This window comes from Pagrus pagrus (genome assembly GCF_965226575.1).
Source record: "Pagrus pagrus genome assembly, chromosome: 4".
NCBI lineage: Eukaryota > Metazoa > Chordata > Actinopteri > Spariformes > Sparidae > Pagrus > Pagrus pagrus.
Window position 1 is genome coordinate 11,631,449 of NC_140188.1, and position 23,049 is coordinate 11,654,497.

The 23,049-nt window shown below is 42.1% G+C and overlaps 2 protein-coding genes across 2 annotated transcripts; one reads left to right on the forward strand and one right to left on the reverse strand.

Moving 5' to 3' along the window:
• Positions 1–308: 308 nt before the first annotated feature.
• LOC311255768 (vomeronasal type-2 receptor 1-like) lies at positions 309–17,178 on the forward strand (the record flags this gene model as incomplete). The annotated part of the gene is made up of 20 exons (XM_084350417.1): positions 309–578; positions 753–932; positions 1,043–1,231; positions 1,356–1,910; positions 2,021–2,230; positions 2,305–2,428; positions 2,519–2,712; positions 2,825–3,106; positions 3,200–3,621; positions 5,668–5,885; positions 11,604–11,640; positions 13,104–13,278; positions 14,318–14,458; positions 14,614–14,685; positions 15,235–15,462; positions 15,574–15,783; positions 15,856–15,979; positions 16,077–16,270; positions 16,382–16,663; positions 16,756–17,178. 20 exons carry the CDS (start codon positions 309–311, stop codon positions 17,176–17,178), a joined length of 4,530 nt encoding a protein of 1,509 aa, XP_084206543.1.
• On the reverse strand, positions 5,543–9,830 carry LOC311256467 (extracellular calcium-sensing receptor-like; the record flags this gene model as incomplete). The annotated part of the gene is made up of 10 exons (XM_084351549.1): positions 9,611–9,830; positions 9,435–9,526; positions 8,188–8,367; positions 7,886–8,074; positions 7,232–7,786; positions 6,911–7,120; positions 6,713–6,836; positions 6,433–6,626; positions 6,062–6,343; positions 5,543–5,965 (listed from the first exon to the last, which is right to left on the reverse strand). Exons 1-10 carry the CDS (start codon positions 9,813–9,815, stop codon positions 5,543–5,545), a joined length of 2,454 nt encoding a protein of 817 aa, XP_084207675.1. The 5' UTR covers positions 9,816–9,830.
• Positions 17,179–23,049: the final 5,871 nt, after the last annotated feature.

The window sequence follows — 23,049 nt, forward strand, 5'->3', positions numbered from 1 at the left end:
TTTATTTATTATTTGTTAAATGTTGACCAAGAAAGTTGGCAATGCAATGTTTATAGTGCTCATAATATTTAATAATGTGCCCACTGTTGATAAAATTGCTATCTATACCTGAGATAAGGATATTTTGATCATAGTAGAATTTCAAAAGCTGTAATACATTTATATTGGTATGTAAACATTGTTTTGTATTTGTTGTTTTTCATGTCCATGATTATTATTTTCCTCTAATGTAATTTATTTTGTTTACTATTCCTGTCTTCTCCTGTGGTCTCAGTTTAGCTGTAGAGCCTTTAAAATATACATATGCTATGGCATTTGCGGTGGAGGAAATCAATCGTAACAGCACCCTGCTACCAGGAGTGAAGCTGGGCTACCGTATACTTGACAGCTGTTTTCGATACCCCTGGGCTCTGCAAGGTGCACTTTCACTTGTGGGAGGAGACACACACAGCTGCAACTTAACAGCTTCTGCGCCTCGATCTGCAGGTGGACAGCTTGTTCCTTTGCTCATTGGTGCTGCTGCATCTACAACAGGCATAATGCTGTCCAGGATCCTGGGGCCTCTCTCTGTGCCAGTGGTGAGTTTCAGGAAACCTCAGGACATAAAGCCCATTTTTGTAAAGATTTCGTCAAAAATGTGATAATATTTAAAAATTAAAATCAACAGTATTAGTATAATTATTAATATTGCTATTCCGAGTATAATTGCTGTGTAAGAAGTGTCAACTAAAAATGTCATGTCTTTTCTTCAGATCAGCTACTTGGCTAGCTGCCCCTGTCTTAGTGACAGGACAAAGTTTCCTAACTTCTTCAGAACAATCCCCAGTGATATTTACCAAGCCCGGGCCATGGCACGACTGGCCATACGCTTCAACTGGACATGGATTGGAGCGGTGATTGTAAACAATGACTATGGTCAATTGGCAATACAGGTGCATTGATTAGTTGTTTAACTGTAAATTTCCTCATGTGTCTCCTTCATGAATGATACAAAAAAGATTTATGTGTCAAAATATTTGTTGTTTTGACTTCCGTATTTCAGGTATTTCAGGAGGAGATTCAGGGGAAAGGAGTGTGTTTGGAATTTATAGCGACTGTACGCAGAGAAACTATAGAGAGTGATGCCAGACGTGCAGCACTCAAAATTAAAGCTTCAACTGCAACAGTGATTCTGATCTTTTGCTGGTACACAGATGTAAAGAAAGTATTTCTGGAACTGGCCAAGAGAAATGTGAGTAACTGACATGAACATTTCTATAGGCAAAAGGGTTGATCATTAAACAAAGAAGCACAGTTTGTAAGAACAAACAGTTGTATTTCTTATTGTAGTTTATTTCAGTGTTTTCTTATTGTAGGTGACAGACAGACAGTTTCTGGCCAGTGAGGCTTGGAGCACCAGTGATGATCTTCTTCATGATATTGCCATCTCCAAAGTGGCAAGTGGTGTTCTTGGTGTGGCCATTCGAAGTTCAACAATACCTGGATTTGAAAATTATCTCAGGAGTTTGCACCCGAGTCATCGTCCTGATGATGAATTCATCAGAGAATTCTGGCAAAAGGAGTTTGGATGCACTCCTGGAGCTGAACAATCACAACAAACACAATCTTCACATTCCTCTTCACCACGCAGAACATGGTCTGACCATTCATCAAATGTTTCTTCTTCATCTCGTACCAAAGAGACCCTTCTGAAAGCTTCTCTACCAGCCTGCAGTGGGACAGAGTCCCTGGAGGGAGTGCAGCATCCCTTCACTGACACCTCTCAGCTAAGGGTGGCGTATAATGTCTATCTGGCTGTTTATGCTGCAGCCCACGCCCTCCACAGCCTTCTCTCCTGCCCCAACAGAGACAGCCCTCCTGGAAACAACAGCTCCACTTGCTCCTCTCCAAAACACATCAAACCCAGAGAGGTAATATACATCACTGTGTCCTCTTATGCACAAATAGCAGTATAGTTTTAAAAGTTTTGATGAACTGTAAAGTTTTGCATAGACATTTTTTCAACATTTGATGATTTCAGCTGTTGCAGCACTTGAACAAAGTGAACGTCACCACACCACAAGGAGAAATGTTTTATTTCCAAGGCGCTGACATTCCTGCAAAGTACGACCTCGTCAACTGGCAGAACACCCCTGAAGGGTCACTGAAACTTGTTTTGATTGGTCGCGTGGACGGGTTTGACCTCCACCTTAATGAGTCAGCTATTCAGTGGAGCACAGGATCCAATCAGGTAGTCACATCAACAAGTTGTGTCAAGGCTACTAAAAATAACCTGTTGCAATGACTATCTGGCTTTTTGTTTAGGTTCCTGTTTCAGTGTGCAGTAAGAGCTGCCCCCCAGGTACCCGAAAGGCCAACAGGAAAGGAGAACCTCTCTGCTGCTTTGACTGTATCCCATGTGGTGAAGGGGAGATTAGCAATACAACCGGTGAGGAAATCACTCCATTGGGAACGAGAAATTCATTTTTGCAAGTTTAATTTTCCCATTTGTGTTTCACTTTCCTTCTCCCTCTACCAGGTTCTCTTCACTGTGAGCGTTGTCCATCTGAGTTCTGGTCTAACGCTGAACAAACAGCCTGTGTCCCTCGTCAGCTGGATTTTCTTTCCTTTAATGAAACATTGGGCATTACTCTGACCACTGCAGCTGTGTCTGGTGCTGCAGTGACAACAGCTGTGTTTGTGGTGTTTCTTTACTACCGCAAAACACCTATGGTAAGAACCAAGGCTAATGTAACAGGTGACATTTCTGTCACATTTCTCTCCAGTAAAGCATTGCATTGTTTAAATGGCCACATCTTTGTCTGTTAATCTGATTCACCTCTAGGTTCGAGCCAACAATTCAGAACTGAGCTTCCTGCTTCTTCTGTCTCTGAAGCTCTGCTTCCTGTGCTCACTGGTCTTCATTGGTCGTCCATCAGTCTGGTCCTGTCGGTTCCAGCAGGCAGCCTTTGGGATCAGCTTTGTACTTTGTGTTTCCTGCCTCCTGGTCAAAACCCTCGTAGTTCTTGCTGTTTTCCGCTCAGCTCGGCCTGGTGCTGAAACCTTGATGAAGTGGTTTGGTCCGGGCCAACAGAGAGGAAGTGTCTGCTTCTTTACTTCTGTACAGGTATGAATATTGTCTCATTGATTAAATCAAGCAAATATTTTATTACACTTGATATTAATTAATTACACTGAAATGTCTTCACTTTTCATTCAGGTCATCATCTGTGCCATATGGCTGTCCCTCAGCCCCCCAGAGCCTCGACGTGATCTGGGTTTCCAAGGGTCAAAGGTCACCCTGGAGTGTGCCATGGCCTCTGTGGTGGGCTTCTCTCTGGTTCTGGGCTACATCGGCCTGCTGGCCTGCACCTGCCTCCTCTTGGCCTTTCTTGCTCGGAAACTCCCTGACAACTTCAATGAGGCCAAACTGATCACCTTCAGCATGCTGATATTCTGTGCTGTCTGGGTGGCCTTTGTCCCTGCTTACGTTAGCTCTCCTGGGAAGTATGTTGTCGCTGTGGAAATTTTTGCAATCCTGGCCTCCAGCTATGGTTTACTGCTCTGTATTTTTGCCCCCAAATGTTTCATCATTCTCTGTAGGCCTGAGAAAAACACCAAAAAACACTTGATGGCCAAATAGTGTTTCTTGCTTGATTGACTCATTTTTATTTGGTGGCTCCTAATTTGCTTTCACATATTAGTTCATCAGTGGGTGATATGTCAATTATTCTAAATCTAAATAATGTTGATTTTTAATGTACTTAGCTGTATGAGGTTTATAAATATCTTGTAGCCACACATAATTATGAGTTTCATTCATGACTGAATACGTAAGAATATTTCTGCTGTTCTTAATATCATAAATTGTAATTGTCATTTTCATCTTCCTCTAAGAAAAATGCGCATTGCATCAAAATCTGCACACTTGAATTCATGTGGTTGGTGTTCTCTTTTTCCATGTTTGACTAAATACTGTATCTCAACTGAATAAATCTCAGAAAATAATTCGGATTTTGAGAACATGCATTCTTTAAGTAACACTATAAATGCAGAATAGTGGTAATAAGTCTACATAACCACAATTTACCATGTATTTACTCAATTGTGACCTTGATTGTGAAGTTGAAAACATGTGCGTCTTTAGGAACAATTCATAAATGCATAAGAGTGCTTAATAAGCATTACTCAACCACAATTAGCCATTTATTTATGCTCTTTATCACCCTTATTGTACAGCTGAAAACACATATCCCTTAAATAACACGTCAATAATGCACAAGGATACTGAATAAGCATTACCATAATTTACAAAGAACATTATTAAATGGTTAATTTTGCTTAAGTAATGCTTTTTCAGCGCCTAAATGCTGGAAAAGCAAAATTTTCAACTTTACAAGAACTTTCACTGAGAGCATTATTTTGCACACTCGGACACAAAAGAGACATCCAGTGTTTAGAGGAATTTACTTTACTCCTTATTTTCTTTCTAGAAATACAAAAACACAAATACATCAGCATAACATGGCTATATAACTTGCTGCAGGCAAGGTTCACTGAATGACTGAATGACTATGGCTGGCTGAGTAACCCTTCAAATATTACCCTCTTACAGTGGAGACCAAAAGCCCCTATGATGAGTAGAAAAAACTCAGGTTGAGTCATCTGAACATCCTGTAGTGGAACTGGTTGTGTTATCAGTGGGTTGCAATAAACTGAAATTATAACCAAAGAAACAAAATGTAATCTAATCTATGTCAAATTAAACATTCTTGTTTAAACATTAAGTTTAATGTCACTTGATCTTATCATACCACAACTAAAATAGCAGCCCAAGTTTAATTACCATTATTATTATTATTATTTATAATAAATTGTTTATAAAAGAAAAAGTGACTTGGATTTCAACCTGGTCATCATGGGGAGCTGCAAGCCCAACAGCACCCACGTTGTGTAAATAAGTTATCTATTAATGTACTGTGATCTGACGTAAAATATTCTGTTTTCTGAGAGGGAGACTTTTATTCAGTTAAACGTTAAATCAAAATACAGAAAAAGAAACAACCAACCACATTTATACAAAAATAAATAAAATTTTTAGTTTGCGGTTTAATTGTCTCCCTATTGTCAGTAGTGAGAGTGTGCAGGTGCGTGTGTGTTTGTGTTTGTATGTATGTGTGTGTGTGTGTGTGTGTGTGTGTGTATTATGGAGGGTGGGAGGGAGGGGCTTTCTTTAAAATTGTTTCGTCTTTTATGTGTAAAGCACTTTGTGCTGCACAGCGAAGTGTATGAAAAATGCTATATAAATAAAGTTTTGATTGATTGATTGATTGAAATATGCATTTTTCTTAAAAGGCAGTTATTGATGTCTGAGAAGAGGATAAATATTTTGGGAAATTCAGTTAAAAATCAAAGCAATAATTACATGTGTAACATTATTTAAGATAAAAATAATTTATATATCACACTCTGGTGAACATATACACATTCAACGAGCCAACCAAGTTGGGGGCCACCAGATAAGTATGATACAGTCATTATCCTCACTTTTCGGCACAAATAACTACCTGGCCATCATGTTTTTCTTAGTGTTTCTCTCAGGCCTCAATAGAATGATAAAACATTTGGGGGCAAAAATACAGAGCAGTAAACCATAACTGGAGGCCAGGATTGCAAAAATTTCCACAGCGACAACATACTTCCCAGGAGAGCTAACGTAAGCAGGAACAAAGGCCACCCAGACAGCACAGAATATCAGCATGCTGAAGGTGATCAGTTTGGCCTCATTGAAGTTGTCAGGGAGTTTCCGAGCAAGAAAGGCCAAGAGGAGGCAGGTGCAGGCCAGAAGGCCGATGTAGCCCAGAACCAGAGAGAAGCCCACCACAGAGGCCATGGCACACTCCAGGGTGACCTTTGACCCTTGGAAACCCAGATCAGGTTGAGGCACTGGGGGGCTGAGGGACAGCCATATGGCACAGATGATAACCTGAATGAAAACACATTTCAGTGTAATTAATCAATATCATGTTGCAGTACATAATAAAATATTTGCTTGATTTAATCAATGAAACAGTATTCATACCTGTACAGAAGTAAAGAGGCAGACACTTCCTCTCTGTTGGCCCGGACCAAACCACTTCATCAAGGTTTCAGCACCAGGCCGAGCTGAGCGGAAAACAGCAAGAACTACGAGGGTTTTGACCAGGAGGCAGGAAACACAAAGTACAAAGCTGATCCCAAAGGCTGCCTGCTGGAATCGACAGGACCAGACTGATGGACGACCGATGAAGACCAGTGAGCACAGGAAGCAGAGCTTCAGAGACAGAAGAAGCAGGAAGCTCAGTTCTGAATTGTTGGCTCGAACCTAGAGGTGAATCAGATTAACAGACAAAGATGTGACCATTTAAACAATGCAATGCTTTATCGGAGAGAATTATGACTCTGGGTTCTTACCATAGGTGTTTTGCGGTAGCAAATAAACACCACAAACACAGCTGTTGTCACTGCAGCACCAGACACAGCTGCAGTGGTCAGAGTAATGCCCAATGTTTCATGAAAGGAAAGAAAGTCCAGCAGACGAGGGACACAGGCTGTTTGTTCAACGTTGGACCAGAACTCAGATAGACAACGCTCACAGTGAAGAGAACCTGGTAGAGGGAGAAGGAAATATGAATGGGAATAATTAAACTTGCAAACATGAATTTTCCCTTTCCCAATGGAGTGATTTCCTCACCGGTTGTATTGCTAATCTCCCCTTCAGCACATGGGATACAGTCAAAGCAGCAGAGAGGTTCTCCTTTCCTGTTGGCCTTTCGGGTACCTGGGGGGCAGCTCTCACTGCACACTGAAACAGGAACCTAAACAAAAAGCCAGACAGTCATTGCAACAGATAATTTTTAGTAGCCTTGACACAACTTGTTGATGCGACTACCTGATTGGATCCTGTGCTCCACTGAATAGCCGACTCATTAAGGTGGAGGTCAAACCCGTCCACACGACCAATCAAAGCAAGTTTAAGTGACCCTTCAGGGGTGTTCTGCCAGTTGACGAGGTCGTACTTTGCTGGAATGTCAGCACCTTGGAAATAAAACATTTCTCCTTGTGGAGTGGTGACGTTCACTTTGTTCAAGTGCTGCAACAGCTGAAACCATCAAATGTTGAAAAATTGTCTATGCAAAACTTTACAGTTCATCAAAACTTAAAAAATCTTTACTACTATTTGTGCATAAGAGGACACAGTGATGTATATTACCTCTCTGGGTTTGATGTGTCTTGTAGAGGAGCAAGCGGAGCTGTTGTTTCCAGGAGGGCTGTCTCTGTTGGGGCAGGAGAGAAGGCTGTGGAGGGCGTGGGCTGCAGCATAAACAGCCAGGTATACATTATACGCCACCCTTAGCTGAGTGGTGTCAGTGAAGGGATGCTGCACTCCCTCCAGGGACTCTGTCCCACTGCAGGCTGGTAGAGAAGCTCTCTGAACAGATCTATTGGCAGGAGATGAAGTCAAAACATTTGATGAATGGTCAGACCATGTTCTGCGCGGTGAAGAGGAATATGACGATTGTGTTTTTTTTGATTGTTCAGCTCCAGGAGTGCATCCAAACTCCTTTTGCCAGAATTCTCTGATGAATTCATCATCAGGACGATGACTTGGGTGCAAACTCCTGAGATAATTTTCAAATCCAGGTATTGTTGAACTTCGAATGGCCACACCAAGAACACCACTTGCCACTTTTGAGATGGCAAGATCCTGAAGAAGATCATCACTGGTGCTCCAAGCCTCACTGGCCAGAAACTGTCTGTCTGTCACCTACAATAAGAAAACACTGAAATAAACTACTCTTTAATAAACTTCAATGTTTAATGATCAACCCTTTAGCCTATAGAAATGTTCATGTCAGTTACTCACATTTCTCTTGGCCAGTTCCAGAAATACTTTCTTTACATCTGTGTACCAGCAAAAGATCAGAATCACTGTTGCAGTTGAAGCTTTAATTTTGAGTGCTGCACGTCTGGCATCACTCTCTATAGTTTCTCTGTGAACAGCCTCGATGAATTCCAAACACACTCCTTTCCCGCGAATCTCCTCCTGAAATACCTGAAATATGGAAGTCAAAACAAAAAGTCACTTCTTATACCTGTTTTATAAGTAAAGGGGATACATGAGAGAATTTTTCATGCAATTTATCTTATGATGATGAAATCATACACCTGTATTGCCAATTGACCATAATCATTGTTTTCTATCACTGCTCCAATCCATGTCCAGTTGAAGCGTATGGCCAGCTGTGCCATGGCCCGGGCTTGGTAAATATCACTGGGGATTGTTCTGAAGAAGTTAGGAAACTTTGTCCTGTCACTAAGACAGGGGCAGCTAGCCAAGTAGCTGATCTGAGGGAAAGACATGGAGTTTTTATTCTGACATGGTTTATACAGGAATAATACCATTTCATTTGTGATTAAAATGTTTCGAATGTTGTCAAATTAGGCAAAAACTAGAAATAATATGGTCACTATTAGACAGTAAATAAAGACAGTTTAACCTAAATTTGTTAATAAGACGTAATAAGCCGTAAAATTGACACATTAAAACATTTTACATGAAATTAGACAAAAACTAGAAGTAAGCGCAAACAAACAGTTATACCCTACAACATGCTGTAAATAGAAACTGTGTATATCCTCTAAGAAAGTCTAATAAGGGTCCAAGAATTCGGAAATAAAAATGATCTTTGCTTCATTTTTCAGCACAGTTATTTTGTAATGTGTTGCAAATTAACCTCTAAGAAAGTCTAATATGCTACTACCATGACTACGATGTTTTTCAACTTACAGTATAGTTTTCTTGTTATAAGGTAATAAAATGAAACAATGTTAAATAATGTCCATATAAATAATGTTATAATAATGCAAATAAATGCATTGTCCTCTGAGCTCTGTGTTTTGTCCAACCATCATTAATATGGAACTACATTTGTTAAATTACAGTTTTTGCTGTCTAATTAAGCCAAGTGTGGTTTGTGCATTACTATTTGGTAGTAAGGGTAAAATAACGTCTAAAATATTTTGGATCTGACATGGCATTGAGTTTGATTTCTAATTATAGTATTATTTAGGTGTATGGTTTATAATAAGGTTATAACTTTTTTTTTTTTTTGTCTAATTTGATACCAAATTTGGGTTGTTACTTCTTACCGGTTTACTTTGGTTTCAATTTTGTTTTGTGTTTTAATTTTCTAATAAAGAACATATTGTTTTTAGTTTTTCCTAATCTGACACAAATAATGGCATATGTCTTAATAGTTTACCTATGGTATAACTGTCTTTGTTTCCCATCTCACAAAGGCAATATTATTTCTAGTGTTTGCATACTTTTACTAAAAGTATGGCTTATTACATCTTATTAGTCTACAGTTACAAAAACAATGTCAGAGATTTCCTGTTATAATGAAACTCACAACTGGCACAGAGAGAGGCCCCAGGATCCTAGACAGCATTATACCTGTTGTAGATGAGGCCGCACAAATGAGCAAAGGAACAAGTTGATCACCTGCTGACAGCATTAGACATACATTAGATAACAACGATCATTTTAAACTGTACTTGTAAACCTGCAAACTATATCAGGTCATACCTGCTGTCTCTCCTGGTTGGTCATAAGCAGCAGATCGAGGCGTAGTAGCTGTTAAATTGCAGCTGTGTGTGTCTCCTCCAACCATTGACAGTGCACCTTGCAGAGCCCAGGGGTATCGGGAACAGCTGTCAAGTATACGGTAGCCCAGCTTCACTCCTGGTAGCAGGGTGCTGTTACGATTGATTTCCTCCACCGCAAACGCCATAGCATATGTATATTTTAATGGCTCTAGATCTAAACTGAGATCACAGGAGAAGACAGGAATAGTGACCATATAAAGAGCAATATAGATCAGTAAAAGATTAAAATAATCATGGATATCATGGATAAATGTATTACAGCAAACATTTTAACATTTTATGAATAATGGTGCTAATACAATATATCATGAACTACAAACATTTCATAGAACTGGATAATATTTTAACAAAAACATATGAGCGCGATTAAAAATGTAAAACAATGTGCTGCCAGCATATGAGCAACATTTTAACCATTAGACACTCAACAACAATACATGGAGTCATTAAGTTTTACCCAGTGCAAGGTTCATAACTTGGCAGCCTGGTGTAGCCCTGCTCTACAGCTGAAGGTTTGTAATGGAGATTAAAAAGTCCACCAATAATCACATCTCCATCCTGGGAGAGGCTTTTGTCTCTGGTTGCACCCCACTGAGAGCACACTGTCGCCTGAACCACCTCCAGCCCCGTCTGTCTGCCCACTACACTGAGAAGCAGCAGGGAGAGGGCCTCCGAGGGCCTCCGAGTGAGAAACCAGAGGAACAAAGACATGGATGCAGCTGTTCTGGATATTAAGCACAGATCTCATTATCAGAATATGCATCAATGAGAAGTTCAACAAATTCAGTCTGTGTAAAACAAAATTCACACCAAACCTGCTTGATCAAGACTGAAGATAGGGTGCATGAGGCAGAAAGAAGGTAAGGTATGTCATGCACAATGTTCATCTGTTACCATAGATAAATCCCATTAAATTCAACACGTCTGAAGGTGACATCATATCACAACTTTATAAACAGAAACATGTCTCACCTAATGAGACTCAAAAGCTCTTAGCCCAGCTATCACAAGAGAAACTGTACCTTGAATCAAACCTACCCCCTTGCACTGTGCAAGTCAACTGTTGTGAGTATTTATAATAAGTGTAAAGTGTATCAGTAACACTGATGACACAAGCAGCACACACCCACAGTTATTACTCTCTAAGGTGATGGTCTTAATAGTTTACTTATGGTATAATTGTCTTTGTTTACCGTCTTATAAAGACAATGTTATTTCTAGTGTGTGCATAATTTGACAAAAAGTATGGCTTATTACATCTTATCAGTCTAAAGTTATTTTAACATAAAGTGTGACTGTAGACTGTACAAAAACAATATCAGAGATTTCCTGTTGTAATGAAACTCACAACTGGCGCAGAGAGAGGCCCCGGGATCCTAGACAGCATTATGCCTGTTGTAGATTAGGCCGCACTCTGCAAGTTAACTGTTGATTTGATTATTTGTAATAGGTGTAAAGTGTATCAGTAAAACTGATGACACAAGCAGCACACACCCAAAGTTATTCCTCTCTAAGGTGGAAAAATAATTGAATGCTAGGAAGCGATTAGTGGTTATGAAGTAAGCAGTGGGCAAAGAGCCTCCAAACCTCATGAAATCTGAATAAATGTACCTGTGGATGTACAGATAACATGCAGCCTCAGTCTCACCACAGAATGCTTTTCAATCTAAGCTATCTTTTAGTTGGTTCTGGACTTAATGCCTCAAGAAGGTCCTGGGTTCGAGACCTGGCTGGGGTCTTTCTGTTTCTGTTTGCATGTTCATCTCGTGTCTAAGGGTACCTCCCACAGTCCAAAGTTAGGTCACTCTAAATTGCCCATAGGCATTGTCCGTTGGTTGTTTGTCTCTATACGTCAGCCCTGTGATGAACTGGAAACTCGTCCAGGGTGTACCTTGCTGTTTGCCCAATGTCAGCCCACCCACACGTCCATCTCATCCTCATGGCCAAAAGGTAAGTGATTCTGCTCTTGTTGACATTTTGTGAGTTGCTAATTCTCTGTCTCTGTCGGTAATTCTTGATTAACGTGAGTTATTGCAGTAAGAGCCATTAACTAACAGTCAATTAATAGTTAACTAATGTGTCAAGTCATCATTTACTAATAGTTTTCATGTTAGTTAAAGTTTAAATTTATATATTATTTGATAGGTAACAAAGATTCCATTAACAGTACAACAATAATAAGGATACATAAGTTAACATTAGTTAATCCAGTAATAACCATTGACTAACAGTTAATGTGTCTAGGAATCTGTTACTGTTCATGCTGTTCATGTTAAATAAGGTGTTAATTTATACATCATTATTTAATATTTTTTAAGATGCTATTAATATTAGCTTATAGTAGTAAGCATTAACTAACAGGTAATTCATAGAATAATGAGCATTAAGTAATTATTAACAAATGTCTTTTGTTGACCTTTATTACAGGTTACTTAAGGTTTTTACAAATATTGGTATATGGTTGATAAAGATGTCAGTTAACATGTAGCCATGAAGCTAATCATAACTAATCCATCTTCATCATCAGGAGGTTTCTTTTTTCCTTTATCTGCTTGTAGACGTTCCTTAACGTATTGTGTGTGTTATACTGTATAAGAATTACTTAACCATTAATCGTTATTCATTTATTGTATAGTAATAGATGCTGTAGTCTTGCTACAGGGCTTCTTAAGACCAGACGATGAAACCCTGATCTTCTCAATGGGTGGCACATGTTGCTACTTTATTTCATTTTCCTATTTTTCCTTGGTGGATCGTGGATGTTCAAAAATGTGTACTGTGCCTGAATGTCTACCTGGTGGGTGATCTATAATTTATTATTTCCTTCATTTAAACTCGAAGATCATTGAGGACAGGCCCTCATTTGTTTGTGGGTTCATTGTTGAGAAAATGCAATGAAAAATAAAATTTCTTCCCTTTAAATTTTCCAGAACCAACTGAAAACGTCATGCACACTAATCACTTGCTTGCTTGTTTTTTACCATCATCACTCTAGAGAGGACTAACTTTGGGTGTGTGCTGCCTGTGTCATCAGTTTTACTGACACACGATACACCTATTATAAATACTCATATCAACACTTCACTTGTGCAGAGTGCGAGGGGCGTAGGTTTGATTCAAGGTACTACACAACACTGAAAATCAGTGTTGACACTTTGTCTTGTGAGACATGTTTCTGTTTATAATGTCATTTGTTTTTGCAGGTAGCTGACATGTGACTATGATATTACATTTGGACATGTTGAATTTAATGGGATTTCTCTTTGGTATCAGCTGAACAATGGAATGAGATACATTACCTTTTTTATGCTTCATGTACCCTATTTTTTAGGTTTGGTGTGAGTTGTGTTTAACAAATATATTGACATTCTCAATTATGCATATTCTGACATTGAGATGTGTTAAATATCCAGAACAGCTGCATCCATGTCTTTGTTCCTCTGGTTCCTCACTCGGAGGCCCTCCTCAGCCCTCTCCCTGCTGCTTCTCAGTGTAGTGGGCCGACAGACGGGGCTGGAGGTGGTTCAGGCGACAGTGTGCTCCCGGTGGGGTGCACCGAGCGACAAGAGCCTCTCCCAGGATGGAGATGTGATTATTGGTGGACTTTTTAATCTATATTACATACCCTCAGATGTAGAACAGGGCTACACCAAGCTGCCACGTTATGAACCTTGCACTGGGTAAAACCTAATGCCACATATATTGTTTATGAATGTCTGGTAGTTATTATGTTATACAGTATATATGATGGCAGCACACTGTCTGTATTTTTTCCATTCTTTGTCATGCTCATATGTATTTGTTAAAATCTGATTTAGTTCTACCAAATGTGGATTTAAAAAGTTATGAAATGTTTGTACTTACGTTGCCAATATTAACAGTATTTCTAAAACAAGCAGATTATGATTATAAATTGTAAAATTTAAATATATTTAGCTGTGATACATTTTTGTCCGTGATGATTATTTTTTATCTGATTTTATCTGATATATCTAACTGATATTCCACTTTATTTTGTTGATATTTTCTTTATCCTCTAGTATACTAGAGTCCTTAAAAAATACATATGCTATGGTGTTTGCGGTGGAGGAAATCAATCGTAACAGCACCCTGCTGCCAGGAGTGAAGCTGGGCTACCGTATACTTGACAGCTGTTCCCGATACCCCTGGTCTCTGCAAGGTGCACTGTCAATGGTTGGAGGAGACACACACAGCTGCAACTTAACAGCTTCTACGCCTCGATCTGCAGCTGATGATCAAAAAGAAGAAACAGCAGGTATGACCTAATTTTATTAATTTAGTGCCCATGACAATGAAAACTTACATGATTATAGTATTTAAATATTGTTGTAATGTAATTACATGTCCAAAGCAGGTGGTCAGCTTGTCCCTTTGCTCATTGGTGCTTCAAGATCCACAGGTATAATGCTGTCTAGGATCCTGGGCCCTCTCTCTGTGCCATTTGTGAGTTTCATGACAACAGGAAATAAATCTCTGATTAACTTTGTTTTTATACAGTCTACACCAAGAGTCTGAGAAGATTATTAAAAATATTTTGGTTAAAAATAAAATGGTATTATTGCTGTATAAACAGCGTCCAAATAATAATTCTGTGTCTTTCCCTCAGATCAGCTACTTGGCTAGCTGCCCCTGTCTTAGTGACAGGACAAAGTTTCCTAACTTCTTCAGAACAATCCCCAGTGATATTTACCAAGCCCGGGCCATGGCACAGCTGGCCATACGCTTCAACTGGACATGGATGGGAGCAGTGATAGAAAACTTGGATTATGGTCAATTGGCAATACAGGTGTTTGTTTTCATTGTTAAACTGTAAATTACCTGAAAAGTGTCTCATGTATCTCCTTGATTTGTGGTACAAATAAGATATAAGAAGTGATTTTTGTTTTGACTTCCATATTCCAGGCATTTCAGAAGGAGATTCAGGGGAAAGGAGTGTGTTTGGAATTCATAGAGACTCTCCGCAGAGAAACTATAGTGAGTGATGCCAGACGTGCAGCACTCACAATTAAAGCTTCAACTGCAACGGTGATTCTGATCTTTTGCTGGTACACAGATGTAAAGAAAGTATTTCTGGAATTGGCCAAGAGAAACGTGAGTAACTGACATTGAAATTGTATTAATCAACAGAATTTTATTTTGTAAGAACAAATAGTTGTATTTCTTATTGTAGTTTATTTCAGTGTTTTCTTATTGTAGGTGACAGACAGACAGTTTCTGGCCAGTGAGGCTTGGAGCACCAGTGATGATCTTCTGCATGATATTGCCATTTCTAAAGTGGCAAGTGGTGTTCTTGGTGTGGCCATTCGAAGTTCAACAATACCTGGATTTGAAAATTATCTCAGGAGTTTGCACCCAAGTCATCGTCCTGATGATGAATTCTTCAGAGAATTCTGGCAAAAGGAGTTTGGATGCACTCCTGGAGCTGAACAATCACAACAAACACAATCTTCACATTCCTCTTCACCACGCAGAACATGGTCTGACCATTCATCAAATGTTTCTTCTTCATCTCGTACCAAAGAGACCCTTCTGAAAGCTTCTCTACCAGCCTGCAGTGGGACAGAGTCCCTGGAGGGAGTGCAGCATCCCTTCACTGACACCTCTCAGCTAAGGGTGGCGTATAATGTGTACCTGGCTGTTTATGCTGCAGCCCACGCCCTCCACAGCCTTCTCTCCTGCCCCAACAGAGACAGCCCTCCTGGAAACAACAGCTCCACTTGCTCCTCTCCAAAACACATCAAACCCAGAGAGGTAATATACATCACTGTGTCCTCTTATGCACAAATAGCAGTAAAGTTTTTTTAAGTTTTGATGAACTGTAAAGTTTTGCATGGACAATTTTTCAACATCTGATGGTTTCAGCTGTTGCAGCACTTGAACAAAGTGAACATCTCCACACCACAAGGAGAAATGTTTTATTTCCAAGGTGCTGACATTCCAGCAAAGTACGACCTCGTCAACTGGCAGAACACCCCTGAAGGGTCACTGAAACTTGCTTTGATTGGTCGTGTGGACGGGTTTGACCTCCACCTTAATGAGTCGGCTATTCAGTGGAGCACAGGAACCAATCAGGTAGTCACGTCAACAAGTTGTGTCAAGGCTACTTAATTTTTTTTTTTAATTCATTTCTGGCTTTTTGTTTAGGTTCCTGTTTCAGTGTGCACTGAGAGCTGCCCCCCAGGTACCCGAAAGGCCAACAGGAAAGGAGAACCTCTCTGCTGCTTTGACTGTATCCCATGTGCTGAAGGGGAGATTAGCAATACAACTGGTGAGGAACTCCCTGCAACAAAAACCTTTTTTTGCAACTTTAATTTACCCCAATGTGGTTTATTTTCATTCCCTTTCTTCTCTTGTTAATCTCCCAGGTTCTCTTCACTGTGAGCGTTGTCCATCTGAGTTCTGGTCCAACAGTGAACAAACAGCCTGTGTCCCTCGTCAGCTGGACTTTCTTTCCTTTAATGAAACATTGGGCATTACTCTGACCACTGCAGCTGTGTCTGGTGCTGCAGTGACAACAGCTGTGTTTGTGGTGTTTATTTTCTACCACAAAACACCTATGGTAAGAACCAAGAATAATTTACATTAATTGACATTGTCACATTTGTCTCCGATAAGGTATGGCATTGTTTAAATGGCCACATCTTTGTCTGTTAATCTGATTCACCTCTAGGTGCGAGCCAACAATTCAGAACTGAGCTTCCTGCTTCTTCTGTCTCTGAAGCTCTGCTTCCTGTGCTCACTGGTCTTCATCGGTCGACCATCAGTCTGGTCCTGTCGGTTCCAGCAGGCAGCCTTTGGGATCAGCTTTGTACTTTGTGTTTCCTGCCTCCTGGTCAAAACCCTTGTAGTTCTTGCTGTTTTCCACTCAGCTCGGCCTGGTGCTGAAACCTTGATGAAGTGGTTTGGTCCGGGCCAACAGAGAGGAAGTGTCTGCCTCTTTACTTCTATACAGGTATGAATATTGTTTAATTATTAAATCAACAGAATATTTTATTACATTTGATATTAATTAATTACACTGAAATGTGTTCACTTTTCATTCAGGTTATCATCTGTGCCATATGGCTGTCCCTCAGCCCCCCAGAGCCTCGACTTGATCTGGGTTTCCAGGGGTCAAAGGTCACCCTGGAGTGTGCCATGGCCTCTGTGGTGGGCTTCTCTCTGGTTCTGGGCTACATCGGCCTGCTGGCCTGCACCTGCCTCCTCTTGGCCTTTCTTGCTCGAAACCTCCCTGACAACTTCAATGAGGCCAAACTGATCACCTTCAGCATGCTGATATTCTGTGCTGTCTGGGTGGCCTTTGTCCCTGCTTACGTTAGCTCTCCTGGGAAGTATGTTGTCGCTGTGGAAATTTTTGCAATCCTGGCCTCCAGCTATGGTTTACTGCTCTGTATTTTTGCCCCCAAATGTTTCATCATTCTTTTGAGGCCTGAGAAAAACACTAAGAAAAACATGATGGCCAGATAATTTCTTTCCGAGTCTGTAGTTAGGCTACTACTAAATAGCCACATACATCCTTGTCAGCATCTCATTAGACTTTCTTAGTGGTTAATTTGTGACACGTTACAAAAAATTGTTCCGCAAAATAAAAACAAAAAACAATATTTCCATCCTGTTTGACTCTTATTTGACTCTTAATGGTTAATTTTTAACAAATTACAAGAAAACTGTATTGCAAAATAAAGCAAAAACCATCTTTGCTTTCTAGCTGTTAGACCCTTACTAGACTTTCTTAGACGTTAATTTGCAACACATTATAACAAATAACTTTTCCTGACTCATCCAGTACAATTTCATACTTCTAGATCACATTTCGAGTCAAGTGTAGTTTTAAATGTGTTACGGCTCGCGCCGTTATTTGTTAGTGGGTGTGGATATGTGTGTGTGTGTTTTTTGTTTTGTTTCTTTTATTTTATACAGAGTGAGAGCTCCTGTCTCCCCCAGAGGATCACGTGGCTCCCGCGCCGGTTCCGCATCCCTGCGGTGGCAGTGAGGGATTGGCTATTCAGGGGAGTGGGGGAACTATAAGAGCCGACAACACCAGAAGACGGGGTGGATCGCTAACGCGCCAGCATCCACCCAAATTCTGAGAGCCTGAGTTATTTGACAAATAGAAATTCGTTAGAGTGTGTCTGTGAGCCCGAGTGCGAGAGTGTCTGTGAGTGTGCGTGTGCTCTGGGTAAAACCAGAGCAAGAGTGTTTGAGGTTAGGGAAGCAGTAGGGGTGAGCTGCCTTTTTTGTTATGCCAGTTTTCTCCTGTTTTTGAGTAGGTTAGGGAGTTAGGTTTAGCACTTGTCTTTTGTTTCTTTTGGTTTGGATAGGGCTTAGATAGATTCGACCCCGGAGTTTAGATTTGTGTTTTGTTTATTGTTTTAGGCCTGAGCTCACCCTGAAGCCACGCTTCACACTTGTACATAGAGCACCCATTTCACTGTATATAATTGCACTTGTCATTTGTGTTGTAAATAAATTGTTTGTTGTGTTACTCAATTACACCGTGTTGGGTGTTGGTTATTTATGTTAGGCTCGGCTCCCTAGGTCGAGCGTAACAAATGGATGCCAGAAAAAGTGACAACAGAATAAAGTGTTATGCTCCGTTAGAAGAGTGTAGACCAGAAAAGCGGACACTGAGGCAAGGAGTTGAGTACAAGGTAATTTACTGGCTTCACAAGGAATTAGTAGGTGATGATGTGGAGAGTCTCAGACTGAGTCCCGGTCTGAGAGCATGTGGGTGGAGGAGAGGTAGCTCACAGTGGAGCTGGTGGAAGCATGGCGAGTTGAAGTCACTGGAGGACACAGGCTTGAGCTGCGAGACATAGAATGTGGGGGTTACAGGTAGGGATGCGGGCAGCTTGAGGCGGACGGCAGTGGGGTTGATTATTCTATCCACCTCAAATGGGCCAAGGAAGCGTGGAGCCGGCTTGCAGGAAGAGGGAGATCACGGGAGGACACACCTTTTGTCCCGGTTGATATTGGGGAGCGGGGACACGAGGCGATCCGCCAGCCGCTGACTCCGCCAGGTGGAACGGGTAATGGAGTTACGGGCCGACCTCCAAACCTCCTTGCACTGGGTGATATGAGTGTGGACCGAGGGAACAGCGATCTCGCTCTCCTGGGTGGAGAGAAGAGGTGGTTGATACCTGTAGGCGGCCATGAATGGGGTCATTCCGGTGGCTGAGCTGGTCAGAGAATTGTGCATGTACTCGACCCAAGGGAGGAAGGAGGACCAGGAAGTGGGATTTCATGTGGTGACGCAGCAATTGGCAGTCTCCAGGTCTTGGTTGGCTTTCTCCGTCTGACCATTTGATGGCAACCTGATGTTAAGCTGGAGGTGGTGCCAAACGCCTTACAAAAAGCCTGCCAGACCTGAGATGTGAACTGGGGACCGCGATCAGAGACAATGTCAGCGGGGAGACCATAGAGCCGGAAGACGTGAAGGATGAGTAGGTCGTGATTTCAGAGGCGGACGGGAGCTTGGCCAAGGGGATATAGTGAACCATCTTGGAGAAATGGTCCACAATGGTAAGAATGGCGGTGTGTCCATCTGAGAGAGGAAGACTAGTGACAAAATCCACCGCCGTATGGGACCAGGGACAACTGGGAACAGGCAGAGGCCTGAGGAGACCGCAGGGGGGCGATGGGATGACTTGCTCTGGGCGCATACCACACAGGCTGCCACAAACTCCCTCACGTCCTTAGCTTGACCAGGCCACCAGAAGTGCTGGTGAAGAAACTGCAGCATCCGCTGGGCTCCGGGGTGGCAGGTGAACCTGGATGGATGGCCCCACTGTAACACCTGGACTGGATCTCCCCCGGCACGAATAGGCAATTCGGTGGACCTGTACCAGGGTCGGGGGGACCTTGTTGGGCCTCTCGGACTATGGTCTCGATTTCTCAGGTGGCAGCTCCATAGATGGACTCGGGGTCAGCAGAGGGTGCGTCAAAGGAAAAAAGGCGAGAAAGGGCATCTGGTTTGCCATTTCTGGAGCCGGGACGGTAGGAAAGGGCGTAATTAAAGCGGCTTAGGAATAGAGACCAGCAGGCTTGGCGGGAGTTGAGTCTTCTGGCAGAGTGCAGGTAAGCAAGGTTCTTGTGGTCTGTCCAAATGAGAAATGGCTCCAGGGTCCCCTCCAACCAGTGTCGCCACTACTGGAGAGCCAAAACTACTACCAGCAGCTCACAGTTTCCCACATCGTGACCCCTACTCCAGAGTCTGAGGCATCGACGGGGGCCTGAGTAAACAGTGCCTTTAGCTTCTTGAAGACTGCGTCTGCACCGGGAGACCATGTGAAAGGTGAGGCCGTGGAGGTAAGTTGGGTGAGGGGAGCCGCCACTCGGCGGTAGTCACGGATGAATCGACGGTAAAAGTTGGCAAATCCCAGGAAACGTTGTAACTGCTTTCGGGTGGAAGGAGTAGGCCACTCATCCATGGCCCGGATCTTGGCAGGGTCTGGCTGAAGCCTCCACTAAGCTTTCATGAAGCCCAAAAAGCTCACCTCACCAGAGTGGAACTCACATTTCTCTAGTTTTGCATATAGTTACAAGAGTCGTTGGAGCACAAGCCTCACCTGCTCGACATGCTCGTTTAGTGTTCTGGAGAATATTAAAATATCATCCAAATAGACGAACATAACATGGTTTAGCATGTCTTGTAGAATGTCATTAACGAGGGCTTGGAACACTGCTGGGCCATTTGAAAGACCAAAAGGCATAACCTGGTACTCGAAATGTCCGAGTGGGGTGTTGAACACTGTCTTCCACTCATCCCCCTCTCGGATGCGGACAAGGTGGTAGGCGCTCTGGAGGTCCAGTTTAGTGAAAAACCGGGATTGACACAGAGCTTCAAAAGATGGGTCGGTCAGGGATAGTGGATACTTATTCTTCATGGTGATGTCATTAAGTCTTCTTCCCCACACAGAAGAAGCCAGCCCCGAGGGGAGATGAGGAAGACCTGATTAAGCCAGAAGCCATGGAGTTATTGATGTATTCCTCCAACGACCTGGGGCGTGACAGGTTATACAGGCGACTGAAAGAGGTGCACCGGGGAGCAGATTAATTGCACAGTCATAAGGGCGGTGAGGTGGCAGAGACAGGGCTCATTCCTTGCAGAACACAGTGGCTAGGTTGTGGTTAACAGGTGGCACAAGAGACAAATCAGGTAGTTTGGGAGTGATGGAGGCAGATACCTTGACTGTTGTAGCGGCGAGTGGAGACAGTGAGAGTGGCAAAAAGTGCTCCAACTGGAAATAGAGGCGGAGGACCAGTCTATATGGGGGTTGTGTACTCGTAACCAGGGGAGACCCAGTACGACTTGAGAAGAGGGTGAAGAGATGACATAGAGTTGGAGACTCTCACGATGATTTCCTGAGATGATCAGAGTGATGGGTAAGGTGCGATGAGTGATAGTAGCCCAGCGCCGCCCATTTAGGGCGGTTACAGTCTTGGGGATGTTGAGAGTTTCAATGGGGATTAGAGACTGTTCAACCAGGGAGGAGTCAATGAAGCTGTCATCAGCGCTGGAGGCCGTAAAAACATAAATGGGTAATGACTTACGTGACCACTGGAGAGATGCAGGTAGGTTGATTCGGGCAAGAGGGCTGGGAATAGAGGTAGTCTGGCTTACCAATGTGCCCTCCTCGTGAAAGCGTGGTGAGTTGAGACTCTGATGATCACAGGGCAAGGCTGTTGGCCGCAGAGGCGCAGAAAGCTGGATGGCTGGTAGTTGGAGTGCCGGTGAACACTGGGCACAGAGAAAACACGAGAAATGTTCGATCTCCAGGAGAGAAATACGAAAACACTAGTAGTCTTACTGAATAGTGATCTAACCGAAGCCATGTACCACATCTAAGAGACAAAATCATCTGGCAGCAGGCAGCATGGAGAGCAGGGCTTATCAACAGGGGCTGATTGCCAACCTGCTGCAGGTGCATGTGTGTCAGCAGCTCTGGTGAATGGAAAGCTCCACCCACCCAGACCACTTTTTTGGCTGGTCCAGTACAATTTCATAGTTCTGGCACACATTTCGAGTCAAGTGTAGTTTTAAATGGATGGCAGAAAAAGTGACAACAGAATAAGGCATCAAATGTCCCGTCCTCAATGTGTAGCCTCGTCTCTCCAGCCTGGTGGACTGTCATCTCAGCTGCTTGCAGTGTGTAGCCTACCTGCTCCTGCTTACTTTGTCGAGCAGAGTATGTAGTGTCTGTGAGTAGAGGCTAATATCTGGGTCAGGGTCAGTCTCCATCATCTCACAATCAGGTTGACCTGCAATGACATGAAACATTTTTTGTAGCTTAATCCATGAGGAGAGTCTCACAAGGTGCTGACAAGAAGGCATGTGGCTATGCACTAACAGCCTACCTACAAACTCCATGGGACTCCTGAGAACATCAGGGCTACGAGAGACTACAATGTTGTTTGACTTTATTTTACAGTACAGTTTTATTATCATTAGCCACAATTACCCGGTGATAAAGTGAAACTATTTGAAATAAAGCCCAAATAAATGCAGGTCAGGTTCTCAGGTCAGGTAGTTTGCTTTGCTACACGGCTAATTTTGATGTTAGTTAAATTATGCTTCACACAGACTCTCTCAGGGTCTTTGCATGTAACTAACCATCTTCTATAACCTGACCTCACATCACACACACACACACTCCTTCAGCCTGGAGCATATCACATCCACATGTGATATCAGTGAGCACATGATGCATGAACCACCATTGTTTCTTTGTTCTGCCAGACACACACACACACACACAGGCACACACACGCACACACACACACACACACACACACACACACACACACACACACACACACACACACACACACACACACACACCTGTACATAGTACAGAATGTTAGTTAGATTGTGTGTTTTCATCTTTGTGTTAAATAAAAGACGTTTGAACCTTCATGCTGTCCATTTAGTATTGTACAAGAGTGAATGTTGCCAACCTCTACTCTGTCAAAGACTTCAAAATCCTTCGACCATTACTAGCTGTTATGGTAATATTGGTTGTAGTCATTAAGTTAATAATTAATCAGAGTTACAAACAGTTTAGTACCTTTTTCTGACACTGATTTGGTGAATTGCCTATCTTTTCCCTTCTTCAGGGGTTGTGCCCCAAGGTGATCTCATGGAAATTGGATCTTATTATTTATCATAATAATTATTCCTGATAATCAGTAATTATTATTGCTAGCCAAATTTAACCCAAAACTGCCTATTTATGTTGCACGAAGCACTACAATAATATGGATCTACATGTGTGGTCTCTACAATAATATTTGGTATTCAGGGTAAAATAGCGTGTAATTAATACATTTTGGATCTGA